At 42.7% G+C, this 19835-nt stretch overlaps 1 protein-coding gene across 1 annotated transcript in view; it reads right to left on the bottom strand.

Moving 5' to 3' along the window:
• The window catches only part of LOC121653840 (NLR family CARD domain-containing protein 3-like), a gene marked incomplete at its 3' end in the record, with an annotated part of 124818 nt that overhangs the window by 21725 nt on the left and 83258 nt on the right, over positions 1–19835 (bottom strand). Inside the window, exons 10-11 of the mRNA XM_042007537.1 lie at positions 13500–13673; positions 2556–2729 (exon numbers count right to left, since the gene is read on the bottom strand). Of these exons, the coding sequence (XP_041863471.1) occupies positions 2556–2729; positions 13500–13673 (348 nt within the window). The remainder of the gene's footprint in view (positions 1–2555; positions 2730–13499; positions 13674–19835) is intronic.

Consider the following 19835-nt stretch of genomic DNA (forward strand, 5'->3'; position numbering starts at 1 on the left):
GAACTGAATACCCCACAGGAATGTCTAGCCTTGAACATAATTTTATGACCTACTATGAACTTTAATATTGTTGTTCTCTATAATCCACCTTCACATACTGTTACCTTTTATGATGAATTAAGTTATGTAGTGAAGCAACTTGACTCTTATAGAGAGACAATATGGTACGGTGACTTTAATATCAATTGGTCTGACAAAAACTGTAAACAAAAACTAAAAGCAGTTATGACACAATTCAATTATCAGCAGATGATTAAAGGGCCGACAAGGATAACCAGACAGACCAACCAGATAGTTGTTTTCTTAAAAAATACAGAGGTGTGCTAGTTAATCCACTGACACATCTTGTTAACACCTCCATAAGAATTTGTGCATTTCCTAATGCCTGGGAAAAAAAAGCAGTAATCATCCCAGTATTCAAAACAGGAAGTCAGGACTCTGCGTGTAAATATCGCCCTATATCAATTTTACCAGTCTTATCTAAAGTCATTGAAAAAGTTGTAGCAGCACAACTGATTGGGTATTTAGCAGCCAGACAGCTCCTCCACCCACAGCAGTTTGGTTTTAAACCAGGTTATTCAACTGAATTAGCAAACTGCTGTTTAATTGAAAATGTAAAGAAGTCCCTGGACAAGGGCAATGTGGTGGGAGCTGTATTTATCGACCTTAAAAAGGCTTTCGATATGGTCAACCATACTTTGCTTTTATCTAAAATGTCAGGTTTTAATTTCTCAGCTGAGGCAGTAATCTGGTTTACATCTCATCTTCAGTGTAGAGCACAGTGTGTTAAAGTAGATCAGGACATATCTGTACTTTCAAACATAAAAATGTGTATTCCACAAGGCTCGATGCTCAGCCCTCTGCTGTTTAGTCTTTTTATAAATAACTTACCTCTGCACTGCTCAGGTGCCAGCTGTCAGCTCTATGCAGATGATGCTGTTCTTTATGCACCCGCTAAGTCACCTGAGCAGGCGGCAGACAAACTGTCCATCTGTATGTCTGACATCCAGCAGTGGCTCATCCAAAATCAGTTAGTTCTAAATCTTTCAAAAACAGTGTCTATGTGTTTGTCTGTTAAGAAACTAGATTTAAAAGAAACATTTAAATTTACCTAAAAAATTGAAATAATTAATACTGTAACAGAATTTAAATATCTTGTATTAGTCCTTGATCAATTTAAATACAATAAACATATAAAGAAAATCTAAAAAAACAATACAAAGTAATCTAAACTGTTTTAAACTAATCAAAAACTACGTACCAAACCAGGCTGCCCTGCTGTACATGCATGTTAGCATGGGCATCGGCCGCTCCTACTGCCACCAAACGTATAAGCTCGCTATACAATCAAGCACTAAAAATTATGGACAAAAATCAAATCCGCCATCATCATTGTATCATCATTAAATAGTATAATCTAATGAGCTTTGATAGCTTTAGCAATAATTGTTTCATTAAATTAATTAACAAATGTATTAATTGTTTTGCACCTTAGCCACTAAGTACATTTACTGAGAGACAAAACAGCAACAGATTCACCAGAAGTGCCACAAATCACAAATGTAAAATCCCGTACTGCAGGACTAGCTTTGGACAGACAGTGTTCTCTGTTAAGAGCTCTAAGCTCTGGAACTCACTACCATCTGACATTAAGACCAAACCTGACGCTAAAAGATTTACTTCCAGGCTTAAGAACTGGCTAAAGACAAACCAGGACTGTACTAATTTTTAAATACTGTAATTTCCTGTGCGGGTGTTAAATGGCTGGGATTGTTGTATGCGCTGATAACTGAAGACATTATTTTATTTTTTATAGTGTTTTATTGAGGGGTGAGACATGTGAACATCCCATGTTGTATTTGTGATGTTTTATTGTTTTGTATTGTAGTGTGTATAGTCACTGTTGTCTGTGTTTTGTGTAAAAGCCTAACTAGGGACGGGCATTGAGAATTAGCCTTGGTTAAATGCTGTCATGTGTGACATGACTAATAAAACATACTTGTCCCTACCAAATAAATACATTTTTATTTGATTTGATAAAAAGAAAATACAGTAAATTTTGGTTTACAAACACTACATCAGGGGTCTCCGTCCTGCGACTCTGGAGCTGCAAGTGGCTCTCTGGACCTTCCACAATGCCTCTAAATACGTGGCTAAAATATTTTTTTTAATCTATTTTTCTTGTCATTAGGTTGGAAACTATGGCCTTTTTTCTTTTTACTCTACATAATTTTCCAGAAATACCTATATCCCTTAGAAGAAAGTCTTTCTATCCTCTTTTTTATAAAGTTTTATGTTTTTCTTTATTTTAAAACCGATAAATGGAAATAAAAACGAGACCGAAGATGGGTTTAGCTTTAACTGTCATGTGCTCTGTTGCATGTTCTACTAGTTTAGCAGCAACCTGTGCACACATGGACTATGAAGAAAAAGTTGTGGTGTAAGAGACCTAAATCAGAGACACACAAACATCTGATATTCATACAAACAACTTCCACAAGTTTGTTACTCATGAATAAAAACTCTTTTAAACTTTTAGTTTGATGAATCCTGACCTGAGAGTTTGCAGTTTGCAGTCTGGACTCTTCAGTCCACCACACAGCTTCTTCAGTCCTGAGTCCTGCAGGTCGTTGTTACTCAGGTCCAGTTCTGTCAGACTGGAGGACTGGGAGCTGAGGACTGAGGACAGAGGTCCACAGCTTGTCTCTGAGAGACCACACGCACTCAGCCTGGAGAGAAAGTTACAGAGAAAATGTAAGACGTGAAAAGACTGAATCAGCACTCATGTTGAACGTCGACTCAAAGAACACCTGTAGAGAAAATCATGTGTAACTCCACAGTGTTTTACCTGTTTCATACTGTTCTTACTGTTTGTTGACTGTTACATGTTTTTTTTCTTACTTTTTTCATTTTAAATGTGTTTAACTGGTAAAAGATTGGTAAAATTTATAATAGTTACATTATCTATTCAAAACGTTATCTACTGCAAATATATATGATCCAAATGTTGACGACCCCCTCCTTCTTTCACTTCCTCTTCGCCCCACTCCATGGTCACTCAGATAACACACTAATTGTAGCAGGTGATTTTAATATATTAGACAAACACATAACCACAGGAAGTAATCGAGTCTGGAAATCCTCAGAAACTGTAAAACAGTGCATGAAGGATTTTGGTCTCTGTGATGCTTGGCGCTCTCACCATCCCACACTAAGAGAATACACCTTCTTCTCTTCAGTTCACCATTCCTATTCTAGATTAGATTATTTCTTAACTAGCAGCTCGCTGATGAATGACATGTCAGAAATCAGAATCCATCCTATTAGCATTAGTGATCACGCACCAGGATCATTCACTCTGAGAAGTAAGAGCAATAAACCAGCAACTAGAAACTGGAGATTTAATACCTCATTACTTAAAGATCCTGAGTTCATCAGCTCTTTTAAAAGAGAGTGGTCCTTATATCTAGAAAACAATGACTTGCCAGAAACTTCAGCATGTGTTCTTCGCGAAGGAGGAAAAGCAGTAATGAGAGGAAAAATAATTTCCTTGAGTTAAACTCAAGAGTTAAACCTAGCAGTCTGGATGAAACATGGTTAGATGTAGAGCAAGCATTGTGTGAGGATGTGTTTATCTCTGATCTGCCATTCATCAGCTCAACCATCAAAACACATAAGTGTTTTAAAAGCATTAATATCAGTTCCTCTTTAGTGGCTTGGTGGGATTTTCTAAAAGTAACCAAATCCTCACTTTTTCCATGTAAGTTTACACCCCTCTGGAACAACCCTGACATCCTGCAAAACAAAAAGCTTATCAATTTTACTCAATGGAAAAATAAAGGAATAAAACAGTTAGAACATATAATAGAATATGGAAACTTCTTATCATTTAATATTCTCACTTCACAATATGGAATCAGTAGCAAAACATTTTTAGAATATCACCAGCTTAAATCTATTATATGTAAAAAATATACCATTAATCAATTAAACTTACAGCTACCTATTAGGGTGGCAGAATTCATGAATCTCAATGCCCCAAAGCTATTATCAAAAACATATAGACTATTATCTAAACTAGAAGACTCAATCTGTCTTCCAACTTCAAAATAGGAGGGTGACTTATCCAGTAACTTTAATAAAGATAAATGGTCACAAATATGTTTAAACACATTTAAAATGACTAAAAATTCAAATATGCAACTAATACAATTATGGTGCAGCATGTTCTTTAATTATGCTCTCTTCAAAAAATTTTCGATCCATTATTCCCTCGAATATGATCATTGGGCCCGCACCATACCGGGAGATCATTCCCCACACATGCAGCTTCAATGGATGTTTAGGCTGAGGTTTGGCAATGACATGATCCTTCCTGTGGAAACTCTGTCTGGCGTAGTGTTCCAACGCAACTGTTGTTTCATCTGTAAAAAGAACATTATGCCAGGTCTCTCCAGAGGTGTTCCACGTAATTGCCTGTTGCAGCCTTGCTCCTTTGTTGCGTTCTTTCACCATTTTTCTGCGAGCCGAGCGTATGCTTGTCAAACCAACTCGAACACCGAAATCTGACAGGATTTTCTGCTGCACTGCAATGGCGGTCATCTCATCGTTTGACTTTGTCATTTCATCAATGGCAACCAGAATGGCTCTGTGAGAAGAAGGAAAAGAGACCAATCCAAAATCATTAGACTTGACTTGCAGAATACAAGTAAATTTAGCCTATCAATATCAGTTTTAGCTTGTTTTACATGGATGAAAAACTTACCCGTGCATTTTCCTTGGATGTGAACGGCGAGGTTGCGGCTCTTTGAAATGCTTTCTTATAGCTCTTTGTGAAACTTTGATGCCCCGGTCAGCAAAATTTGTCTGAATTTCCCTCGTTGATTTCCCTGTTGCTCGCATCTGACGTACTTGCTGAGAACTTTCTTTGTTAATGCGCGTCATCTTAGATGCAATTAGGCTCCGACTCCGAGTGTGATAGTGTGGGAAGGGGAGCGTTTTGTGCTCAGGTATGTAAATGATGTGTCGTAAATGCATGCATCTGATTGGTGGATGCATTCCCCAGGTGTAAACAACCAATGAGGTTTCACTACACCAAAGAACAATTGTGCAGGTAGACAACAAATAGCGGATAAAATCATCATCTTTGATCATCGACTTTGCAACAAAGATGGAAGCTGGCAGATTCTACGATTCAGCTGCCAAGAGGCCAAAACGTGTGGTAAGCTATAATACCCTATTTGTCTTTCTTTAAACATTTAATCAGAATTAACTAGGCCTACCTTGTTTGGTGAACATACCAAATTAATCTAATTCTACCCTCCAGACAAAGCAGCCGTCACCATCATCACGGAAATCTAAAACTCCGGTGGTGAGAGGAAATGTGAGGCTTGTGAAAAAAAAGCGGTAAGTTATTGAATTAACCCCTAAAACAATAACAATGACCTGTGTGGAGAAAGGGTGAATTTATTTTAATGTTCTCTCTTTATTTTTTTCTTATACAGGCTAACATAGTAAATTCTGCTGGAGGAAGCCATGCTGGTTCTATTAAGCCATTTTTTGAAGCAGAGGTCCGGGCCCTAAAAAGCCGGGTCGCAGCAATGGAGTCTGCGAGGGACAGTTGCCACGGGAATTGTATCACAGAAACAAATAACATTGTGGAGAGACTCGACCAGCTGGAAGCGTCAATAAAGAATATTGAGTCCCGCTTAGAATGTCTGGAGAGGCCCGCACCACAGTCCGCACCACAAACTAGTCCTATTGCTAGACGTTGTCTGGATTTTGGTGTAAGAGAAGAGGACCCCCTCCCACCTCAAGAACCTTTCCCACATACTACGACGGATTTTGAGGTCAGAGCTCTCCCCGCCGAACGTGAGGAGGAGTTTTTCAGACTCTGCCACCGTGGAGGCCACCCTCGACCCGAAAGCTACGCTGCCGGTGTGTTTATGGCGCTCACACCTTTTAGACTTTACAAGGACTGGGGAAAGACCGTCAACAGGAGCGGCTCCAACGGAAAACAACCTCTGCCCGAAAGTCTAAAACAGCGAATCCACCAGCATGTTTCTCAGCGCTTCCCCAACTTGTCTCCGGATCAGTGGCAGAAAGTGAGAAACAGGATAAACGAAAGACTGAGATCTCCCCGCAAGACAGATCCCGAAACGCAGCGCCCAGGCTTTTGCCGTTAAAGGGACTTACTGTATAGGCTACTGTAGGCCTACATCTTTGGTTTTCTGTGTGTTATTTGCTGTGTGAAATTTGCTGTGTTAAAATAAAATATTTTTGAAAGTACTTACACAGACTTATGTTTAAAGGCTGTCTTTATAGGAATTCTTTGCAACATAGCGGATCCATAAGTAACCGGACTGTTAGAAGGCTCGTTGGCTTTCATTATTATGCGATATTGGCAAGTTAGCTTACCAATAATAGATAATATAAATATAGATATTTGTGTGTCTTTTAACACTATATATATGTACAGGAAAGACAGAAAAAAAAAAGAATTGCAGACCTCACTGAGCGAGGAAAGCGTGCCCAGAGGAAAAAGTGGAAGTAAGAAAGAGAGAGGCGCAAACCAGGGAAAAGGCTAGGGCAGCGATACCTTCTCCACACGAATCACCCAATACCCTTAAAACGAATACAACTGCATGTTAATTATGTCTTTTGATTTCTTTCTGTTATAGGCAAAGACAGTTAGGTCAAAGTCAGACAAAAAGGAATAAACAAAGACTGGAAAGAGAAATAGAAAAAATTACAGCTACCTATCACCAATCCTTGTAATACCTGTCATTTCAGATGGCAAAATGCAGGACAATGAGGAAAATCATCAGAATTTGGAATTGGGAACAAATATTTTCCACCCTGTTATATTCTGTTCCACTCTGTTATGTTCCATTCCACCCTGTTAGTAAGGTGTTTTTTTTTTTTTTTTTTTTTTTTACTAAAAACATTGAGGACTGTGAATCTTGTTGCACCATATTAGGAAGTGAGGAACATTAAATTGATTTTGCTTTTCTGTTCCCAGGTCAAAAGGAATGTAATTATCTCACATTTGAAATACTTGATTATGCTTTCCTTCTTGCCTTTGTGGAAACAGAAACGTGATAATCTCTCACTTGAAAGCAAGCTGGGCGTACAATAGTGTGATGACGATGAAAACTCACATGACCAATGCTCAATAAAGGGTACATGAAAATGTGAGAAATGGTCAAAAGCACATATACCGTTTGTGGTGAGTGAAACTATACAGCACAGTCCCTAGCTCTTTTCAAGCACACTCCTCCCCCCAAGGAGTATGCTTGAACAGCTAACGGCAGGTAATGGCTGTGTTTACAAATGTAAAGGTGCTAATTGTTGGCCATTGAATTGTTAATTTCAAACCGGGCAGCCTTTTGGTTGTACTCTGGGCATGGTAGAGGGGTAAGAAATCTCTGGGTTTTCTAGTGTTAAACACTGGAAGCGCCGCCAGCGGTCTTTTGATGACCGCCAGCCATGCTATCATGCTTATAGTGTATTAAAAACTAAATGGCTGAACCTGGTATTTTAGGACTTTTATTAGATAGTTGTTGTCTATAGTTTTACCTGCTTACTTGTTTGGAAAAGTAAACACATCAATATTTACGAGCAGTTTAGCACGTCTAAACTTCCACAGAGTCGCTCAGGGAGACTCTTTCTCAGCCAAACTGTCGTATATAACAAGGCTACGGACTTGTAATAAATGCCCGCCCTACTCTGCTTCTGATTGGCTGTAAGATCACAAACCCTGTGTGCTGATAGGCTGCTGGTTCCTGTCATTCCTACCAGCCTTTGCGCATGTGCCTGCTTCAGACAGCAGGCAGGCGGCTGTCCCACCACTGAGACACAGCTGTATGACGTTTTATCACGTTTTATCACTAGATCGCTATGAATAAAATCCAGGGACACTTCATTTCACAGTATAAACCATTTATTTACTTATCTACTTAGGATAATAGCACTTTGAGGCCTAATTCAGAATATAGGTTGGGCTGGGTCCGGACTTTTGTGATCCCTGCTTTACACATTATCAGTATTAAGTTATTTTTACCTGCCGATATTCCGTTATGATTTTGTCAATATTCAGTTATGCAGCAGCTGTATCAACCCCCACTGTGAATAACTTACGTTGCAGTCAAATGACCGCTGGCGGCGCTCCTCGGGATGTTTAGAAAGCTCGCTGCTAGTGACATTCACCACTTACCCGACTTGAGGAGGTTGTGCTTTGCCTCATAACACCATTAGCTACACATGTCGGCTTTTTTGATACATTTATTTGACGCCATTTTCAAATCAAATCATTTTTTAAATGTTGGCAAAAATGCAACAAATGAGCGACACAGCTCATTATAAACTGTTTAGAGAGCAGCAAGATCAAATCACTGCTCCTCCCCGTGGACAAAAGAGGGATTGCAGCTGTTTTTTTACTTGGGCTGCTTAGGGGCAGAGCCTCGCTGACGACGTCATTGCGGGGGATTACATTACCCCCACAGACCTGTGAAGGATCGGCCAAGGATCAGTCAAGCACCAGTCAAGGACCAGTCAAGAACCAGTCAAGGACCCATCATGGAAACAGGGGAACTTTTAAACCGCTACTACTGTAGATTCCATGATTCAAAGTAAATAAAAAAATAAATTAATCAGATTATCAAGAGGAGCCTTACCCATAGGCCTCCCCTTGGTAGAGCAAATTTGTTCAGCACGATACAGCAACCAGATTATCATTTTGCTTGCTATGATGCTGGACAGGACAAGTTAAAAAAAAAAAAAAAAAAAAAAAAACTCAAAGAGTTAAATCCAAAGAAAATGCTTACCATGTCTCCCCAGAAGAACACACACTGAACCATATAAGGACAGCTAATCATGAACTTAATGGAATAATAGATAAAAAGACACAAATTCTTGATGCAAGGACTTTGTTTGGAGAACTTTGAGCATGGCAACAAATCTGGAAGGTTCCTGGCTAAACAATTAAAAACAAACAAGGAGAAAACAACCATCTCCTCTGTCAAAGATCCAGAAGGAAACATCAGCCACGACCCTGACAAGATAAATAACACTTTCAAAGAATTCTATAAAACATTATATACATCACAACTAACTACAATGGATGACAATACTGATAAATTTCTTAGTAACATCAATCTTCCAAAATTAAAACATGAAAATAAAATGGTCTTGGATTTCCCTTTCAGTCGGCGAACTCCATGAGCTCCAGGTCCAGATGGTTACCCAGCAGAATTCTGCAAAGAATTCTGGACAATGCTGGCACCCACTTTCTACAATATGATATTAGAAATAAAGGAAAAACAAAAAATACCTTCAAATATGAACCTAACCAATATTACTCTACTATTAAAACCAGGTAAAGACCCGACACTTCCATCCAGTTACCGTCCAATTTCATTAATAAATGTAGATCTCAAAATAATTAGCAAAGCTTTGGCCAGAAGGACAAAAAAAAAACTAGAAAATTTCAAAGAAATTTTGATGGGTGCCAATGCGCCGGTTGCCCCGCCGCCCCCCCCGGCGTGCCGGCCCTGTGGCCGCCGCGAGGGAGCCAGCCGGCGCGAGGGAGACGGCGCGAGACGGAGGCAAACCCGCCCCTGAATGCGATGCCGTTAAACATCCCGTACGGCCACTAGGTGGCGCCGCAGTCGCCGCGCGTGCACGAGCGCGCTCGGATCGGGTGTCAGATGAAAACTGCCAAACGTCAGCGTGATCGGAAAATCTGCAGAAATCAGGCGGCCACTAAGTGGCGCTGTAGTCATTGTTCATGTGCAGAAATGTTTACATAGGGACTTTCAATAAAACTGGAAAGTTTCAAGTTCTTTGCTCAGCCCAGTCCAGAGTTAGAGTCACTTCATGTTTCCAGGGGGGGGGGGACATCTAGATGTGTCCAGGATAGAAAAGTCATAGAGAAAAAAAAAAGTTTAATCTTTGCATGATTGCAAAATCTGCAGATTGACAGGTATGAAAGGGATAAACAGTGGCAATCTGCAGAATGACAGCAGCTGAGACTGCTTCCATGGCAACCAAGCCCCCACCCTTTCCCCCAGACAGGCAGCAGAGAGCCACACATGTAGGGGCTCAGGTTACACATACACACACACAGGGACAGGCTGCTGTAGAGCACAGGGAAGTCACTGTCTGCAAGCCTCCGAACTTCTTGCTGCTGAAAGCAAACCGTAATACATATCAAAATAATTCTTTCACCGTTGCGTGCAGGAGGCTTTGAGGAACAAGAGGATATAAGTCTTTTCACTGTACTGCAAACAGAACTTAAATGGCAGCAGTTTTAAAAATGGTTGCATCTCAGCAGAGTCAATGGGGATTTTGCATGGGGAGAGAAAACTTGGTGTCTTTCCAAGCTCTGTAGCTCCAAATCTGTACGTCCTAGCCCAAAATGAGCACATGATAAATTGAAGCCAACAAAAAAACCTACGTTTTGATGTAAAAATTGTGTCTGTAGAGCAAAAACTCTGGCCGTGAGAGAACTTTGTTTAAGCATGTGTTTTTGAAGCAAAAGCTTGAGTGGAGGAGATTGAAGCAGAGGGAGAGGATTTTGGCACTTTTTACTAAAACTTAAACAGTGATTGTGATTAAACTGTGAAAGATATGAAACTGCCCTTCACACCAGTCATAGACTTATCTTTCGTGACCCGTTTAAACTTTGAATGGTGTTTCTAGGTGAATGTATGGCAGAGCTGTAGTCTTCCAAAGTGAGCTATGTTTTTGGACTGATCTGACCCAAATCCCATTCATTCCAATGGGACCAAAAATCGCGGTTTATTGCGATTTACTCGAGAACCGCCAGACTTTTGTACAAGAAAAGTCATACCACACATGTCCCGATCGAGACGCACAATTTGATGTAACTTTTGTGGGGGTAGAGTGAAAGCTGTAGGAGGAGATAGCTGCCAAAGTTAGGAGCGGAAACGGAAAAATAAGCAGAATATACGCAGAGCGATAGTAATATGTGGCCAATGCCGAACTTTTGTGGGGGTAGAGTGAAAGCTGTAGGAGGAGATAGCCGCCAAAGTTAGGAGCGGAAACGGAAAAATAAGCAGAATATACGCAGAGCGATAGTAATATGTGGCCAATGCCTTCAGCATTGGCACCCATAATAACCCCTCTAATAATACATTCTGACCAAATTGGCTTTATTAAAGGTAGCCATTCCTCTGCTAACACGCAGATTAATTAACATAATAGATTATTCTAATCAATAAAATCTGAAATTGACAGTAATTTCTTTAGAAGCAGAAAAAGCATTTGACTGAGTAAACTGGAAATTTTTATTTGCAACATTAAACAAATTTGGGTTTGGGTCACCTTTCATAGATTGGATAAAAAAATATTATATAACAACCCAAATGCATGTGTGAAGACCAATGATCAAACTTCTCCAAGCTTCTGTTTGCAGAGAGGAACCAGACAGGGCTGCCCGCTTTCTCCATCACTCTTTGCTATTTTTATTGAACCCCTAGCTGCTGCCATAAGACAAAATAAAGAGATTAAAGGAATCCATGCCAAAAATATAGAACACAAGATAAGTCTTTATGCTGATGACGTATTACTTTTCCTCCAGAACTCACCGACGTCTCTCCCCCAGACAATCACACTTATTAACACATTCTCATCAATATCTGAATACTCTATTAACTGGTCTAAGACTATTGTTATGCCATTTACTGTGACCTACAAAACACACCCAATACTACAATACAGTCTGGAAATAGATATTTAGGGAACATTTCCCCCAGGTTATCAGAACTAACAAAGCTAAATTATGTCCAGGTGCTTACCTATATCACTCATGCGGAGGGTTGCCACAGTTAAAATGATGGTTCTATCTAAAGTCAACTACCTGTTTTCAATGATACCCACTAAACCATCCTCCAGCTGGTTTAATTCACTGAACTCACATATATCTAAATTTTTATGGAAAAACAAGCCATCACGTATCAGTCTAAAAACTTTACAAGAGACTAAAGACAGAGGTGGATTGGAGTTACCTAAATTCAATCACTTTTTCTTAGCTAACAAGATGCAGTATATCTCCAAATGGCTTAAACCTAGCAGTCTGGATGAATCATGGTTAGATGTAGAGCAAGCATTGTGTGAGGATCTGTTTATCTCTGACCTGCCATTCATCAGCTCAACCTTCAAAACACATAAGTGTTTTAAAAGCATCAATATCAGTTCCTCCTTAGTGGCTTGGTGGGATTTTCTAAAAATAACCAAATCCTCACTTTTTCCATGTAAGTTTACACCCCTCTGGAACAACCCTGACATCCTGCAAACAAAAAGCTGATCAATTTCACTCAATGGAAAAATAAAGGAATAAAACAGAACATATAATAGAAAAAGGAAACTTTTTGTCATTTAATATTCTCACTTCACAATATGGAATCAGCAGCACTAAAATTTTAGAATAAGACCAGCTTAAATATATTATATGTAAAAAATATACCATTAATCAATTAAACTTACAGCTACCTATCAGGGTGGCAGAATTCATGAATCTCAATGCACCAAGCTATTAATAAAAAACATATAGACTATTATCTAAACTAGAAGACTCAATCTGTCTTCCAACTTCAAAATGGAAGACTGACTTATCCAGTAACTTTAATAAAGATGAATGGTCACAAATATGTTTTAACACCTTTAAAATTACTAAGAATCCATACATGTAACTAATACAATTCAAAATTCTGCATAGAACTCATTATACAAGACAAAGGATGTTCATGATGGGTCTGTCACAATCAAACATCTGCTCACACTGCACTGACAACATGACTAACAACTATCTCCATGCCTTGTGGACCTGTACACCTGTCCGCAGGTTCTGGCTTCAGGTATTTGAAGCCAAACCCCACACTGTGTCTGCTAGGTGACTTGGGTGAAATAAACATGGTAATTAACTCTACACGCATGATCCTCATGGTCTTATGCATTGCAAAGAAAACTGTTTGTAAACTGGAAAACCAAAAAAATTCTAGACATTCAGCAATTTAGGAACCTCTTACTAGACCACATTAGCAATGAGAAATGTCTGCCTCCTCAAAGAACCATTTAGCCGAGTTTCATTCCATCTGGTCCCCTGTGATTTTTTCCATCACTCAGTGTAGGTGGATGATTGTGACCTAGTCACTTTGAGGGCTGGATGATTGTGGGGGCTGCTTTCTGGCTGCAAATCTCTCACGGTTTACCGGGGTGGGGATCTGGACTGCTCCGCTGTGGGGACGGCCCTGCTGGGATGTGCTGCCACGGGGTAGGCTGGTGCATGCCCTGATGTCTGGTTGCCGCCCTGGTACTCAGGGTATGGCACGGGGGTAGGAGGGGTGTAGGGGTATGAAGGGAAGCTGAGTGGGGCTTGGTGGATTATAGGGGGAGACACTGAGGTATGGTTAAGGGTGATATTGAGAGGTTGGTGTGTGCGTGTGTGTGTGTGTATGTGTAGTTTGATGAAGTCTGACCTGAGAGTTTCCAGTTTGCAGTTTGGACTCTTTAGTCCATCACACAGCTCCTTCAGTCCTGAGTCCTGCAGGTCGCTGTAACTCAAGTCCAGTTCTGGCAGACTAGGGGACTGGGAACTCAGGACTGAGGACAGAGATCCACAATTCCTCTCCGAAAGACCACACACACTCAGCCTGGAGAGAAAGAGGGAGATAAAATGATGGAGAAAGTTTTACACACAGTTAGTGCATGCACCAACCTGTGTATAGCCTGCTGCAGTCACTCCTTAGCTTTTCCTGTTTCTTTAACTTTTAACCAGCTTTTTGTCTTAATTGTTACTTTCTATATTTTACTTTTCATTGAAGCTGCACCCACTCCTACAGGTGAGGATGTTTTGATGTAAAACAGCCGAAGGAGGTGATATTACAAAAATGGTCTAAGTCAATGTCAGGATCGTAGTGGTGGTTTGTGTCCATGGTCTGATACAGCTTTGCAAATGGAAACACAAAACGCTGCATATGGACCCCTAGTAGGAACCTATAACCCCGTCCATACATGGAGCCCAGAATTCACTGACTCTTAGCAAATAGGTGCTGCATCTGCCACCAAATATAGTCACATATTTTTTATACTCAGGTTCAGTTTTATCAGCCTAGAGGACTGGAAGCTGAGAACTGAGGATAGAGCTGAACACCATTCATCTGAGAGGGAACATTCGCTGAGTCTGAAGAGAAGGAATTTAACAAAATGAATAATATTTGTATTAAACACATGTTACATTTAATGTTTATTAACAACTAAAATACATTCCTCAAAATAACAAATCCAGAATTTGCTCTGTACAGGCAGAATATCTACTGAACTTCTAATGGGGAGCTTTGAAAAGTGGAGATACACAATCTAGTTTCATTGTTAGTTCTCTATCCACAAGTTTTATCTGACTTTCTAACATTTATAGGAGAGATTGTGCAAATATCTCCCATCAGCTACAAATATCTCACTATCCACAAACATGTTTAATGTAATTAATAACAGCGTCTACATCTTCAGTTCACCGTGAAATGAAAGTGTTAAAGGTAGAGCTGGTTTCACAGCAAAGACCTGTGTGGACTGATAATTACATGAAAGTCTGATAAACCATTCCTACAAGTGAAATGTATTTCACACATCTTTAAATCTCTTCTCGGTCTGTGGATGTTATTTGTGGCAGAGCAATAAACCTGCAGAAGATCTGGGGCCTCGTTTATAAACCTGAGCGTAGCAAAGCAGACTACAGGCGGCGTCCGCAGGGAAACAAGGAAATGCAGCACAAAACTTCCAGATTTATAAAAGCATGCGGACGCACGTCCCACGCCTGTTTCCGTTTATAAATCACAATCAACTCTAACGTTGGTGCAGGTGAGGGAGCGCCTTGCTCCGCCCACATGGTGGCTATAAAAGGTCAGGTGAACGCCTGTAATACATTTTCATCACATCATTTCCATGATGGCTCAGGAGGGAAATGATGGAAGAGGAGGATTTCTTTGGAATGTTAGACTGAGATCCTGATGGACCACGTTGGAAAACTAGAACAGGTTTTATCTGGTGGGGGGGGGGGGGGGCGTGGTCATCACCAGGGTCAGAAAGGTGGAGGAGGGCAGCAGGTAGAGATGCTGTCAACGCTGTGTCAGAGGGAAGACACACCAGAGAGGAGGATGGTGCGGCTGGACGTCACAGCTGGCAGGGCATCCGTCTGTCATGTGGGAGACCATATTTCGAATCCCACAGTGGTGAATATTAACTCCACCCTAACGCTACAGCCTACGGTAAGTCGCTTTGGTGAGAAGCGTCTGCTAAATGACAGTAATGATGCCGGTAGTTTAGTCTTTAACATATAAAATAAATATGTACAGATACATCTGAGATTGGTAGCAGTTTATTTAGTGTTAAATAATTCTTTCTAGTTCCTGGTGTTCCAGCTGGGTGGGTGGGGCTCCAGCTGGGTGGGCGGAGCTGCAGCTGTGGTTGGAGAGGGTGAGGCCAGAGGCTCCACCCAGCACCGCAGCAACGGTGTCCTCAGAGGAAGTCCTGCAGGTGCAGACGGACACCATCACCGTTATTAACCAGGTAGACGAGTTGTGGGAAATGTGTGTTTTCTAAGCGTTGCATCACTTCTAGACCTCCAGCCTCCAGTCTGCGTCCCGCTCTGATGGATCTTAGAATGAAGGGCCGAAGCTACTTTTCATATTTTCTTTTACTGACTGGTTCATGCTGGCAGCAGACTGTCCGCCTTATTTAGCTGGATGGATTTTATAACCTCCTCCCTGAGCCGCCACCTTATTGTGGTGGAGGAGTTTGTGTGTCCTGATGATCCTAGCGGCTATGTTGTCTGGGGCTCATGCCCCTGGTAGGGTCACCCATGGCCAACAGGTGTCTAGGGGAGGGATCAGACGAAGTGGAGCTCAAACCACCCCTATCATGAAGAGAAATCAAGGACCAAGGTTTCCCTGGCCCGGACGTGGGTCACCGGGACCACCCTCAGGAGCCAAGCCTGGAGGTGGGGCACGGAGACGAGCGCCTGGTGGCCGGGCCTTTGCCAAAGAGGCCCGGTCGGGCTCAGCCTGAAAGGGTGACATGGGCCTCTCCTCCCGTGGGCTCACCACCTGCAGGAGGGGCCATTGGGGTCGGGTGCATTGTGAGCTGGGCGGCTGCCAGAGGCGGGGACGCTGGCGGTCCAATCCTCGGCTGCAAAAGCTAGCTCTAGGAATGTGGAATGTCACCTCTCTGGCGGGGAAGGAGCCTGAGCTGGTGCGCAAGGTTGAGTGGTTCCGGCTAGATATAGTTGGACTTACCTCGAAGCATGGCTTGGGCTCTGGAACTACTGTCCTCGAGAGGGGCAGAACCCTTTTCCATTCTGGAGTTGCTCCCGGTGAGAGGCACCGAGCAGGTGTGGGCATGCTCACTGCCCCCCGACTTGGCGCCTGTACGGAGTTTAACCCGGTGGATGAAAGGGTAGCCTCCCTCCGCCTTCGGGTGGGAGGACGGGTCCTGACTGTTGTTTGTGCTTATGTACCAAATAGCAGTTCAGAGTACCCACCCTTTGTGGAGTCCTTGGAAGGGGTGTTGGAGAGCACTCCTTCTGGGGACTGCCTCGTTCTGCTGGGGGACTTCAATGCTCACGTGGGTAATGACAGCGAGCCCTGGAGGGGCACGATTGGGAGGTACGGCCCCCCTAATCTAAATCCAATTGGTGTTTTGTTGTTGAACTTCTGTGCTCGTCATGGATTGTCCATAACGAACACCTTGTTCAGACATAAGAGTGTCCATATGTGCACTTGGCACCAGGACACTCTAGGCCGCAGTTCGATGATCGCCTTTGTAGTCGTGTCATCGGACTTGCGGCCGCATGTTCTGGACACTCGAGTGAAAAGAGGGGCGGAGCTGTCAACTGATCATCACCTGGTGATGGGTTGGCTCAGATGGTGGGGGAGGATGCCGGTCAGGTCTGGCAGACCCAAGCGTGTTGTGAGGGTCTGCTGAGTCCCCTGTCAGAAAGAGTTTCAACTCCCATCTCCAGCAAAGCTTCAACCAGGTCCCGCGTGAGGCGGGGGACATTGAGTCCAAATGGGCTGTGTTCCGTGTCTCTATTGTCGAGGCGGCCAGCCGCAGCTGTGGCCGTAAGGTCGTCGGTGCCTGTCGTGGCGGTAACCCCCGAACTCGTTGGTTGACACCAGCAGTAAGGGATGCCGTCAAGTTGAAGAAGCAGTTCTATAGGGCCTTTTTGGCCTGTGGGACTCCAGAGGCAGCTGATGGGTATCGACGAGCTAACCGGAGCGCAGCTTTAGCGGTCGCTAAGGCTGTGCTTTGTGGACTTGGAAAAGGCATTTGACCGTGTCCCTCGGGGACTCCTGTGGGGGGTACTCCGAGAGTATGGAGTGCCGGACTTGCTTGTGTGAGCTGTCCGGTCCCTGTACGACCGGTGTCAGAGCTTGGTCTGCATTGCCGGCAGTAAATCAGAATCGTTTCCAGTCCAGGTTGGACTCCGCCAAGGCTGCCCTTTGTCACCGATTCTGTTCATAACCTTTATGGACAGAATTTGTAGGCGCAGCCGAGGTGTTGAGGGGATCTGATTCGCTGGCCTCAGGATTGGGTCTCTGCTCTTTGCGGATGATATGGGTCTGTTGGCTTCATCGGGCCGTGATCTTCAGCTCTCACTGGAGCGATTCGCAGCCAAGTGTGAAGCAGCTGGGATGAGAATCAGCACCTCCAAATCAGCCAGAAAAGGGTGGAGTGCTCTCTCCGGGTCTGCAATAGGGTCCTGCCCCAAGTGGAGGAGTTCATGTACCTCCGGGTCTTGTTCACGAGTGAGGGAAGGATGGAGCGGGAGATTGACAGGTGGATCGGTGCGGCGTCTGCAGTGATGCGGACTCTGCATCGATCTGTCGTGGTGAAGAAGGAGCTGAGCCAAAAGGCAAAGCTCTCGATTTACCGGTCGATCTATGTTCCTACCCTCACCTATGGTCATGAGCTGTGGGTAGTGACCGAAAGAACAAGATCGTGAGTACAAGCGGCCGAAATGAGTTTTCTCCGCAGGGTGGCCAGGCTCTCCCTTAGAGATAGGGTGAGAAGCTCGGTGATCCGGGAGGGGCTCAGAGTAGAGCCGCTGCTCCTCCACATTAAGAGGAGCCAGATGAGGTGGCTCGGGCATCAGGTTAGGATGCTTCCCGGATGCCTCCCTGTTGAGGTGTTCCTGGCACGTCCCACCAGAAAGAGGCACCAGGGAAGACCTAGGATGCGCTGGATGGACATCTCTCGGCTGGCCTGGGAATGCCTCGGGACTCCTCCGGTTAAGCTGGTGAATGTGGCCGGGGAAAGGGAAGTCTGGGTTTTCCTGCTTAGGCAGCTGCCCCCGTGACCCGACTCCGGATAAGCGGCAGACAATGGTTGGATGGATGGATGGATTTTATAACATCTACGTTTTGTTTCACAACAACAGAACATATTTTAGTGGTTGAGGTTCTTATTTATACCATCTCCCTTTTTCTTGGAAATCCTGTTTTTATTTCTGAGCGTGAACTTTTAGGAAAATTAATATAGAATTATTAATTTCTGCAAAGAGCTTTAATATCTAACACGTGATGTGAAAGGTAATAGTGGATTGTGTACAAATGTCTCACATTTCATATCCTTGATTTTATTCTGGACCGTTGGTGTCGCTGTTTCCCGTTTTCCCAGATTTTGTGCGTACGCCTGGGTCAGAGTTGCTGTGGAGGTAGGAACATTTTCCCACCAAGTTTGGTTTTTATAAATCCCAAAAGTTGACTATGAGCGGCGTACGCTGGATTTTGTTGCTGCAGCTTGATGCAGCAGCAGATGGCAGCATTTCCCACATGAGCTGACAAAACTACAGTCTCCACTGAGAGAAGAACAAGAGTCTTTACAACACCTGGTCTAGTCTAGTCCATCTAGTCTAGGGACAGCAGTACCAAAATCTTCACCGTCAATACAATAGCATTAGTTTATGGAACTTTTCATCGATACTGATACCGATATTGATGCTTCTTGGCCCTTAAAGGAGAATCATGATTGCACAGTGTGCATTATTATCTTTATTACAACAGCAGCATGAAACAAAAATAAAACTCACAAATGTAAATACTTCAGAGGTTTTTAAAGCGATAATAAATTATACTGATTTACATTTAAAAATCTTTTTAGAATAATGGGGGCGGCGTGGCTCAGCAAGGTAGAGCGGTCGTCTTGTAACCCAAGGGTTGCCGGTTCGATCCTTGGCCAAGTCGTGTTCATGTCGAGGTGTCCTTGGGCAAGACACCGAACCCCTAGTTGCTCCTGATGGGTCGTGGTTGAGCGCCTTGCATGGCAGCTTCCGCCATCAGTGTGTGAATGGGTGAATGTGATGTATAATGTAAAGCGCTTTGGGTATCATTCCAGGTACAGAAAAGTGCTATATAAATACGGACCATTTACCATTTTACCATTTAATGATAAAAATAGTTAAACTACAGATTAATAAGATTATTCTAATTAAATGGGAAGTTAATAAACTATAAGTAATAGTAATATGTTAAATATAATCAAATATAATGTGTAATAACCTGCATTAAACCAGTAAAATATCTAAACCTCATCATCACTTACAGAAGCAGCATCGTCATGACATCCTGACATCTGAAACCACGATCAGCTGCCATGATCATGTGACACAGAAGGAATAACTGTTGCTGGACTTCACACACAATTTTAGTGTCTAAAACTCTCAGAAGTGAAAACAAATGGCTTTTTGTCTCAGCAGAGCGGTATCTCCATATTCACACAGTATCATACCTGATATCTGACTGGCTGAAATCAAAGTATGG

This window comes from Melanotaenia boesemani, chromosome 2 (assembly GCF_017639745.1).
Source record: "Melanotaenia boesemani isolate fMelBoe1 chromosome 2, fMelBoe1.pri, whole genome shotgun sequence".
Classification (NCBI taxonomy): domain Eukaryota; kingdom Metazoa; phylum Chordata; class Actinopteri; order Atheriniformes; family Melanotaeniidae; genus Melanotaenia; species Melanotaenia boesemani.